The following is an 11075-nucleotide window of genomic DNA, read 5'->3' on the forward strand; positions in this document are numbered from 1 at the left end:
CAGAAGCTTTGTGAAGTGTGAGTAGGGTTTGGAAGCACGAGCTGCGTTGCTGTGTGGTCATTTCTCATCTGATCTCACCTTCAGTTGTGAAATCTTTTCTTTCTGTTTGGCTTCTGCTTGTAAACAGTTTCCTTCCTCTGTGTGAGAGAAGCTAAGGAGGATATCAGTTTATCCTGGAATAAATACACAGAATTAACCTGTTTGAAGGTGAAAATATCAGTTGGATCAGGTATCATCCTTCTTGAGGAGTATTCCTACCTTATAGATTTCAACAGCTTCTTCAATGGGTAGGAAGCTGTGGCCTCTGTGTTCCTGCTCATGACTGCAAACTACACACAGAAATTTATTGTCAGATTCACAGAACAGCTTCAGTTCCTCCCGGTGTTTCTCACAGTGAAGTTTATTTTCCGTCTGTGTCGGGGTCAGGATCAAATTTCGTGCTTTCTCTGCTAGACTCGCCAAGGCCCAACTGGCTCTCAGGTTCTTTTCTGGAAAGATCTCCTGACAAACAGTACAGTAGTTTTCCTCCTGCTTTTCCCAGCTCCGGGTGACACAGGAGCGACAAAAGTTGTGGCCACACCCCAGGCTAACAGGATCCGTGAAGAAATCCAGACCAATCGGGCAAATGATCTCCTCGGTCCAGATCTCAGCCTGGAGACCGGAAGCCATTTTGATCCTCAGCACTTCCTGACATAAACTGGTTTCGGTTTCGGTGTGAGTGTGTAGGCGGCTCCCAGTCACTGAGCTGACAAAACCGCTCCTATAGTCTCTTGTGAAATCAATGGCTGTGACTTTGATCCCAAGAGAAGAAGAGAAAACCTTGTACAATGACAAAGACACCCGAGCAAGGAAGGAGATGTACTATGAGGAGGGGTGGTGTGCATGTTGGGTGGGGCGGGAATGGGTGGGAGGATGAAAAATAGCGCCATCAAATGTGTTAATTTGAGGTTGTTTGTAAGATCTCGTATCTCTGAGATGGTTTTCTGGTGCGCGACATGTGCAATGGTTGAAATCTCGCACGGTGAGGCGGATATTGGGTTGGGTGGGGGGGTGATGTGAAGCTGCCGACCTTTTTTGAGTGAATTGTGTGTCCCAGTCAGTTGGATTGAAGGAGGTGGCGGAGGAAGGGCCGTGTAAGGCAATGAGGGCTTTTGAAATTGAAGGCACGGTGGACGACAAAGACCTTCAGACGGCACATGAAGGATGTGAGGCAGAGGGAAAGCGGGAAGAGTTCCAGTGTGTGGGGACACAGACGCTGAATGTCCGACCTCCAACGGTGGGGCGGGAATTACGGGTGACCTGAAGCAGGCCGGTGTCTGCCGAGCGGAGGGGAGCAGACAGTCTGATATGCGGTTATGAAGTTGGTGAAGTAGGGTGGAACAAGATCGTGGAGGTGTATTGAAGGAACAACACGCCTGATCTCTGTGTAACTGTGCTGGACTCCACATAATAGCCCTGAGCTCTTTATTAAAGCCTGGTCTCTATAAAAAAAACGCCACGTGTCTGTATAACAGGCTTGATGTCTGCATAACGGGCCTGATCTCTTTATAACAGTCTGGTCCCTGTATAACATTTCTTGTCTCTGTATAACAACCTATCATCTGTATAACTGCTATCGTCTCTTTATAGCATGTCAAGTCTCTGTACAAAACCACTGCACAGTGTATAACTGGCCTGATGTCTGCACAGCAGCACTAGTCTCCGTATAAAAGCTCTGTTCTCTGTATAATAGTCATGATCTCCGTGAAACAAGCCTAGTCTCTGCATAACAGGCCTGATCACTTTATAAAAGGCATCGTCTATGTGCAACTGTCCTGATCTCAATATAAATGTATAAAAGGCAGGTATATGTATATCGGCTTAGTCTTGTATAGTAGACCAGGTATCTGCATAACAGTCCTGGCCTATTTAAAGCTAGCGTGGGCTCTGTATAACTGATCTGGTTTCGAAAGAACAGCACCGGTCTCTGTATGACTGGTCTTTATAAAGCAGCTTGGTTTCTGAATAACAGTCCTTGTTTCTGTATGGCATAACTAGTCTATGTACAAGAGGCCTGATATCTGTGTAACAAGCCTTGTCTCTGTATTACTGCACTGTTCTCTGCATAAAAGTCCTGGTCTACGTGTAACAGCCTGATCTCTGTATAACAAGACTCATATCTATAAAGCTCCCTGGTATTTGTTTGGAAGGCCTTGTCTCTGTATTAAAAGGCCTGATTCCTGTAGAACTTGCATAGTCTTTGTATAACAGTTCTCGTCTCTGTGTAAAGAGCAGCTCACTGTATAACTGGCCTGGACGCTGCATAACTGGTCTGTAATATGTATGGTCTCTATAACACGAGCCTATGCCTATATAAAAGCTGGTTTGTGTATAACTGACCTGGCCTCTGTAATATCTCCGTATAAGTGGCCTGATATCTATGTAAAAGCCTGGTCTCTGTATAACCCCTTGAAATTGTATGACAGATTTGTCTCTGTGTAATCGGTCTTGTCTGTGTACAAAATTCAAATTCTCTATGTTATAGCCTGGTCTCTGTATAACAGAGGTCGAGTTATACAGGTCTAGATACTGTAAAGCAGCCTCGTCTCTGCATAGCAGCATGGTCTCTGTATAACAGGCCTGGTCTCTCTATAACAGGCCTGGTCTATGTATAACAGGCTTGGTCTCTGTATAACAAGCCTGGCCTCTGTATAATAGGCCTGATCTTTGTATAACAGGCCTGGCCTTAGTATAACAGGCCTGTCCTCTTTATAACAAGTCTGATCTGTGTATGAAAGCTCTGGTATCTGTATAACTGCTCTAGTCTATGTACATCAGGCTTGTCTGCGCATAGGAGGCCACGAGGCCAATAAGCTGTACAACAGCTTGGATTCTTTGTAACAACCTTTTCTCTATGAAACAGTCTGGTCTATTTATAACAGGCCTGGTGTCTGTATTACCGTCTAGCTCTGTATACAATGCCAGGTGTCTCCATTACTTGCCTGGTCATGCAACACTGGCCTGATACCTGTGGAACAGCACTGGTCTGTTTTAAAAATCTATGGACTCGCTCTAACAAGCTGCTCTCTTTATAACTGGCTGGTCTCTGTAAAGCAAACCTGGTCTGTGTATAACTGCCTGGTCTCTCAATAAGAGTCTGTTCTATGTATAAAATGCCTGTTCTCTGGTTAACATGCCTGGTCTCCCTATAATAGGCCATATCTTTATATAACGGGCCTGGTCTCTTTTTTACAGTCGGCTCTATATATATCAAACTTGTGTACTAGTCTTTGTTTATCCGTAAAAGGCTTGGACTCTATATTTGATGGGTTGGTGAGTATGTCAGAGACCCGGGTGGTCACGGTGACGGGATTATGTGTGTGTATTTGTGTGTGTCAGACAAATGGGAGCGGTGGCGGTTTTGTTGGGGGGTTGGGAGTGAGCGCTAAAGTTGTAAATGTTCCTCGAGCTGGCAGGCAGCTTACACAGTGTGCACACTACCCTCCCACCACACACACACACACAGACACCTGCACTCCCTACACACACCCAAACACAAACACACTGCCCTTCCTGTACACACACACTGCTCTCCCAACGCACACACACTGCATTCCCTACACACACACACACACAGGCATATGCAATCCCTACACACACACAAACACAAACACTCTGCCCTTCCTGTACATACACTGCCCTCCTTACACACACACACCCATACAGCCCGGGACAGGCAGAGCACACAGAGTGGCCACTACTCTCACTGCTGCATAGTTGGCCTCAGTGAGATGTCTGAGGGTTTTCAGTCAACAATTCAAGCCGCGGCTTTTGGTTCTGACTCTGACCCGCTATTAGTACAGAAAGACTGGAAACCAGGCGCTGGGGTAACGAACCACAGGGGATGTGCAGAGCGGAACCCGCGGCGTTTTGTTCATCTCTACTGCTGACAGTCACAGCACGAGAGCAAAGGGCAAAACCAACATGGAAATCAAACATAAATATACTATCAACAAACAGCATCAGCTCAAATTGGGCCGTTTGTTTCACTGACAATCGGACGGTTGAGAATGTAGACTTGATGTCAATCCTGTTAGTTTGAACTGTGAAACCATGTTGTATTGAGTTCTCTTGTGTCCCAACTTGAAGGCGTTACCCACACAGCCCAGACCTGCAGTTTATATCTTTACTAACGGAGAAACAGCCCCTTACAATGGCTGTCACAGGTACGGATACAACAAACCCGCAATAACATTGGACGTTCACTCCATGGCTGTCTGTGGGAAGTTACTGAGTAGAACTATGCTGCCACCTTCACTCACAAAATACACAGTCACTTTGCTTTGAAGTATATCCTGTGACATGACTTGTGACATAATAATAATAATCCTTGCATTTGATATAGCGCTTTTCACGTCTTCTCGACGTCTCAAATCGCTTCACAGAATAGACTGTAAAGCGAATTGACTGTATACTTTTGGTCGAAACGCGGCAGCCACTTGCACACATCAGCGTCCCTCAAACTGCCGTGGATTGAAGATGACCAATTTATTGTTGTTTCGTTTCGGATGGATTATTATTAGGCGCTTGGAGTAACTGAACTTACCCAAGCTTTCGCCCTGCCTGGAATTGAACCCAGGTGACTTGCTTGCAAGGCGAGTGCTCTAACCACTGAGCTACAGGACAACACAGACAAGAAGCTACTTACTACCCTCCAACATTACCAGGATGCTTGAAATACCTCACATTGCGAACACTATGGTTCTGTCAGCTATTCTGGACTCACCCTATATCTCCATTCCGCAGTTGTTTTGTCTGACACCCTGGTTTAACTTATCCAAGTCTGTCCCAAAAACTATATCTTTCCCCTCGCCAGGGATCATCTTTCCCCAAATCACCCCATTTAGTTCTGACCTCCCGGTTGATGAATACCGTGAGCATTTGGCCTCCGAAATTGCAACACGTATATTAATATAAATTCGTAATCAACTTGAAACAATTTTCTTTCAAGAAATTGCGATACTGTTGTATCGTACTGTGAAAAATTTAATTGATGTGGTGACCGTCAGCTTTTTTAAGACGTCCTGATACGTTCGTCTTGCTGCCTGAGCACCAGTGTGTCTCGGTGATGATCAAATGAAGAACTTCAGGGCTCATACCTGTCCCGTTGTGTGACAGTTCAGAAAAAGATTGAAGCTTGGATTGTGACTGAGAATTGGCGATGAATATGAAGCTCTGACCTCAACTGGTACCCGCCTGAGAGAGAAGCCCTGGTCCTGGGAGTCCACCTGGATATTGAAGGGGGACAGATGGCATTCTGCCGCACTGATAATATATCTCATCCTTAGGCTTTCAAGCACACTTCCACAGAGAAGTTTATCCTGAGTTCAGTCCCTGTTCAAATGATAGCGGGATTAACTCTGATCCGTGGCAAATGTTCCCGCTGACAGTTTAATCAGAAGGAACCATTAGATATTAACGGCGTTTCACTTTATTTCACATCTGTCTGCGATACGATCATCAGATCATAAGAAAATAGGAGGAGTTTCCTGAGCCAAAGCTGACGGAAATCCATCTCGTTTGCCTTCCAACCTTCTTGCAGTCGCTTGGCATGACTTTTACCAAACTTTATCATGTATCTGTTCAATGTGTGTTTCTGGCTGTTCGCGTGTATGTAACTTGGACAACCCGTGGCATGGACGGCGCTATACAATTTGTCATTCAGAACTCTGCAGCTCGTGTACTGTCCCGCACCATAATTCCGGACCACATCACTCCCACCCTCGCTCGCCTCCACTGGCTCCCCATCCCCCAGACGATTGATTTCAAGATCCTCAACCTCACCTACAAGGCCATTCACGGCCTTGCTCCCTCCTACCTCTCCAACCTACTATCCCCCTACCTACCTGCCCGTACCCTCCGTTCCTCCGGCTCCGGTCTGCTCTACGTCCCCCGCCCCAAAGCACTACCATCGGTGGTCGGGCCTTCAGCCTCTCAGCCCCCAGGCTCTGGAACTCTATCCCCCAGTGCCTTCGCCTTGCTTCCTCCCTTTCCTCCTTCATGGCCGGTCTCAAAACCTTTCTCTTTGACCATGCCTTCAGCTCCCCTCTCGACTCTCTTCCCCCTCCTCGCTCCCTCCCTTCCCTCCCCTCACCCTGACCATTTCCCCCCTCCTTGCTCCCTTCCTTCCCTCCTCTCACCCTGACCATTTCCCCCCTCCTCGCTCCCTCCCTTCCCTCCCCTCACCCTGACCATTTCCCCCCTCCTCGCTCCTTCCCCTCACCCTGACCATTTCCCCCTGCTCGGGTCATGACCCAACTGTGCAGCGCCTTGGGACGTCCTCCTGACGTGAAAGGCGCTTTATAAATGGAATCTTGTTGTTGTTGTTGATGTTTTTCTTGTTGTTGTTTGCGACTGTGATTGTGTCTGTGTGTGTGTTCTGTGAGTATGTGTGTGTGTCTCTGTTTGCGTATGTGCCTGTGTGTTTCATTCCCTCCTTGCATATCTGTGTGTGTTTGTGAGTGTTTATCTATTGTTGTTTGTACTTCTGTGTATCTGTGCAGCTGTGTGTAGGAGTTGCTGTTTGCGCGTGTATTTGTGGGTAAGACTATATATATATATATACTTGTTTGACAATATTCTGTACAATGACGTGTGTCAAAAATAGATGTGAGTTTCTCCTGGTATCCTGGCTGACAGCACCATCAATACAAATTGGACGCTCCACTTCACTGCAATTTGACAGCCACAGCTACTTGCACAATGCACTGCCTCGATACTTGACAAAATTGGTGTCCAAATGGCGGCACGCGGGCCGCATGTGTCCCGGTGGTGAATTTTTTTGGCGAGATACCATGTCTAACCGTTTACCTTCCGCTCCCTCCCTGTTGAACTTCCTCGTGTGGCAGCAGCAGGACCCGGCGGTTGGGAGGCTTCAGTGTGGAGAGCGGAATAATAGAGGCCATTGCTGCAGTGGGTCAGGAAGGCGAGCAAATCTCTAATCAATCACATACTTAGTGACCGCCAACTCCTCCATCAGCAGATAGTGATTGCCGCGCGGCTGATAACAGCAATACCGTACTCCAGCATTGCTGGGGTCAACATACTTATAGACTCAAATTGAACTGCCAATATTTAGAATAACAAGAGAATGCAATATGACACAGTTGCGGTGTTCAAATTATGTGGTTTGTTTATTGCCTGATAAGGTAACTCAGCAAATAACGAAACACAGAACGGAAAACTGCACAATTTAGCTGCTAATACAAGTATTCTGCAGGACAAAATTCCAGCGTTTATTTGCCACATAATTTGCAAAATTTATTAGCCTCTGTCGTTGACTAAAAAATACCTATGTGAAGAGAACAGTTTATTTTCTTCCTTTCAACGTTACCCATAGAACGATACATGATTGAATTCTTATATTTTAGAAGCCACCTCGATCTTCTCCTCACCAAATAACCCAACTTAAACAACAGATAAATGTCTTCTTCCACACTGATCCACATCTCTCGCCATCTCTCTCTCTCTGTTACATTTCTCACCTTCTTAACATATGACTTTGGTCATTAATTCAACTTACCTCATTAACACCTATTTGAATCTTCTTTTCATTTATGTTTTATTTATGTTTCAGCGCATGATTAGTTTATGCTTAATACAATTTTCTAGTTAAACTGCAAACATTAATTGCTGCTTGTTGACTTTGGGTAAGCCTTGTTTCAAAGGAATCTGGAATAAAATAATAAAAATAATAATATCGAAGAATCTGGAAGAACGTTCGCAGAACAACAAGGATGCCTAAAAACCAGGGAGCCGCATTCATTCGTTAACTGGAATCTATTTGACAGCATATGCTGAGAAACACTTTCAGATGGCGTGGCAATGCTGTATATCGATTACAAGGATTATTTTATTGCAGCGCACAGATTGAAATCAAAGGCAGTCTATCGGTTGACTCATTAAATTATGATTATTCGTTGTCACCATTTCAAAAATTAGACCGTGTGGCACACATTTACGTTTACTTAAATAGTTTAAATATGTGTTTAAACGGATAGATCACTAGATATTTCACATCCTCTCTGAACTTAGATTGTGTTGAAGCGTAAATGACGGTGTTTGTGCAGCAACTCAAAACTTTAAGAATGTCTGTCACTTGTTCGACAACATACACTGGGTCTCTGTAACTTAGATAGTAATAACTGTTTAACGTTCGCATTAATATGAAATGTAAAACTTCCATCAGCCACAACAGGATGAAGCTGCCTGATATGGCGAAGAGTAAGATGATGGATCTTCTTCGGTTCTCCATCTCTGCATCATTGCCGCTATTACTTTTCTGTTGCAGGAGGTTACTGCGGATTCTGTTGGCAGCTAAAATGTGTCTGACTGTCACCACGTTCATCAGCAAAATCAGAAAGAATGGAACAAACGGTGTTATTATTGTGACAAACCAGTGAAATACAATGCATATGGGAGAGGCGTAGTAAACAGCTTTGAACTTGCAATACCAAGGCACGTTGTTCAGTATCTCTCTGTGCTCAAACATAAAGTACCAGGGAATGCTGATGAAACAGCTCAAAGAGGAAATCACTCCTACAATCACGGCTGATGTTCTCTCGGTGCAATAACTTGTTTTCAGTTTCACCCAACAGATGGCGACCAGGCGATCAAAGGTGAAAGCCACTGTGAACCAGACAGACATGTGTTTCACCGCCGACATCAGCACCAATCTGAGTGAACACACGGGAGTGATGTCCAGAAATGTGTGATTGAAATACAGAGTATGTATCTGGTTCAAAACCACATCGTTGATGGCGAACAGGAGATCGGCCACTGCCATGGCCACCATGTAGAGGGTGATACATTTTGAGAGCCCACACTTTGCTCGGGACAGTACCACAATGGCCAACAGATTCGCTGTGAGAAAACGGAACAGCAGATAAACATATTTACCTGTGCGCTGCGTACATATTTACCCCAGGCGCGGACACCAGCAGCATCCAAGGCTGCACTCTCCACCTCGCAAAGCCAGTCAGGAACCTCGGCGTTTTGTTCGACCCTGAGCTGTCCTTTCTCCCTCACATCCGCACCACAACTGGCACCGCCTTCCATCACCTCCGGAACATCGCCAGACTACGGCATTACCTCACCCCTCACGCTGCTGAAACTCTGGTCCACGCCTTTGTCACCTCAAGGCTGGACTATGGGAACTGTCTCCTCGCCGGCCTTCCCGCCACCTCCCTCCACAAGCTGCAGGTCATTCAGAACTCTGCAGCTCGTGTACTGTCCCGCACCAGGCTTCGGGACCACATCACTCCCACCCTCGCTCGCCTCCACTGGCTCCCCATCCCCCAGAGGATTGATTTCAAGATCCTCATCCTCACCTACAAGGCCATTCACGGCCTTGCTCCCTCCTACCTCTCCGAACTACTATCCCCCTACCTACCTGCCCGTACCCTCCGTTCCTCTGGCTCTGGTCTGCTCCACGTCCCCCGCCCCAATCGCCCTACCATCGGTGGTCGGGCCTTCAGCCTCTCAGCCCCCAGGCTCTGGAACTCTATCCCCCAGTGCCTTCGCCTTGCTTCCTCCCTTTCCTCCTTCAAGGCCGGTCTCAAAACCTTTCTCTTTGACCGAGCCTTCAGCTCCCCTCTCGACTCTCTTCCCCCTCCTCGCTCCCTCCCTTCCCTCCCATTACCCTGACCATTTCCCCCCTGCTCGGGTCATGACCCAACTGTGCAGCGCCTTGGGATGTCCTCCTGACGTGAAAGGCGCTTTATAAATGGAATCTTGTTGTTGTTGTTGTTGTTGTAAGTTGATGGTATTTTGCTCAAAGTTCCTTCACGCAGCAGTTTCCCATCAATACTCATGGATCATGAGTATTGATGGGTACATAAAAAAAAATTCAAGGCATTAGTGAGCAATATTGAAATGATTCAACACAGGTATCTCGAATGCCAGGCGACTTCGGTAACCACTGAGCTGCAGCTATTATTTAACCAATGAAGTACAGACGAAAATAACCGGTAATATGTAAGAAGTTCTACCTAATTCCCCGTTAGTCGCCTTTTCTGTGGGTCATGAAAGGTCCCCTGTGACACAACCAGAAAATCTAATGAACTATCTCCAAATTTCCTGGCCATGTATACACCAAATAAAGTTTGTATCCTCAAATATTTATTGCGCTTCTCTCGTTACAATCATGTTACTTTCTGATAGGATAATGTCAAGTATATGCATTGCGTATAATCTGAAAGATGTGGACTTCATTTAATGTCAATGTGTGGAGCTGCAGGTGAGAACATAAAGCCGAAAATTCGCTTCCACTCATTGAAGATAACGCTAAAAATTCCACTCTATTAATATGAAAATGTTCGTCTCACGCACAGCACAATTCGCAATAACGTCAAAATAAATCAAGGGCACAACCGTGCTATTTATGGTCAGACAACGAAAATTTCGAGATGCTCAAATATTTTTCTCACTTGTCACCCCAACCCCCTCCATGCACAACATCCAGCTCGTTCAAAACAATTCCAACCATGTCCACTCTCACAAAATCTCCGCAAACCCTTCACTCCAGTCCTCGACACGATTCCCTGCATCCTTTCCAGAAAACACATTGATATAAAGATATTCAAAATACTTGCAAACCATTCCTTGCACTGACATACCTCTGTCTCTCAACCTACTGACAGAATTGGCTCGCTCATCTATTCAATCCTTCCTCACCACCAGACATTCTTACAGCCAATGTGTCCTGAAACACTGGAGTCTCAATGTCCCCAACTCACTCTTTGAGCGACCGTCAGATCAGACCGAAAGATATTCTTTTAGGACTGTACCTAGGGTCACCATTGTAACACGCGTAGTAACGGGCAGACCCTCAAAGAAGAAGGGACAAATTATAAGTCTCACAGCGAGAGTGGAGAGGGTTCAGCAAACGACAATATCTTATCTTTATAGAGACATCAAAAAATACATCAGCGGAACAGAAGACACATCTGGAGAAGTAGAAGGAGATGTGTGTGCCATGTGCAAACTTGTGGTACATCGGGATACAAGTAAAAATTTTATCTAACTAATTACCTGCA

The 11075-nt window shown here is 45.8% G+C and overlaps 2 protein-coding genes across 2 annotated transcripts; both read right to left on the bottom strand.

Moving 5' to 3' along the window:
* Positions 1-80: 80 nt before the first annotated feature.
* LOC121851766 (tripartite motif-containing protein 5-like) lies at positions 81-669 on the bottom strand. Its single transcript, XM_042345841.1, has 2 exons — positions 259-669; positions 81-173 (listed from the first exon to the last, which is right to left on the bottom strand). Exons 1-2 carry the CDS (start codon positions 667-669, stop codon positions 81-83), a joined length of 504 nt encoding a protein of 167 aa, XP_042201775.1.
* A 7333-nt stretch (positions 670-8002) lies between these two features.
* On the bottom strand, positions 8003-10839 carry LOC121851767 (probable G-protein coupled receptor 139). The gene is made up of 2 exons (XM_042345842.1): positions 10827-10839; positions 8003-8901 (listed from the first exon to the last, which is right to left on the bottom strand). The coding sequence occupies exons 1-2, from the start codon at positions 10837-10839 to the stop codon at positions 8003-8005; spliced, it is 912 nt and encodes a 303-aa protein (XP_042201776.1).
* Between the last annotated feature and the right edge of the window lie 236 nt (positions 10840-11075).

This window comes from Callorhinchus milii, unplaced genomic scaffold (genome assembly GCF_018977255.1).
Source record: "Callorhinchus milii isolate IMCB2004 unplaced genomic scaffold, IMCB_Cmil_1.0 Scaffold115, whole genome shotgun sequence".
NCBI lineage: Eukaryota > Metazoa > Chordata > Chondrichthyes > Chimaeriformes > Callorhinchidae > Callorhinchus > Callorhinchus milii.

What these genes read in the sequence shown, in the direction of transcription:
- LOC121851766 (XM_042345841.1), bottom strand. Translation starts at nt 669, where the DNA reads ATGGCTTCCGGTCTCCAGGCTGAGATCTGGACCGAGGAGATCATTTGC. An exon ending in AAGCTGTTGAAATCTATAAG is followed by an intron (nt 174 to 258) that starts GTAGGAATACTC and finishes TATTTATTCCAG; the next exon opens with GATAAACTGATATCCTCCTT.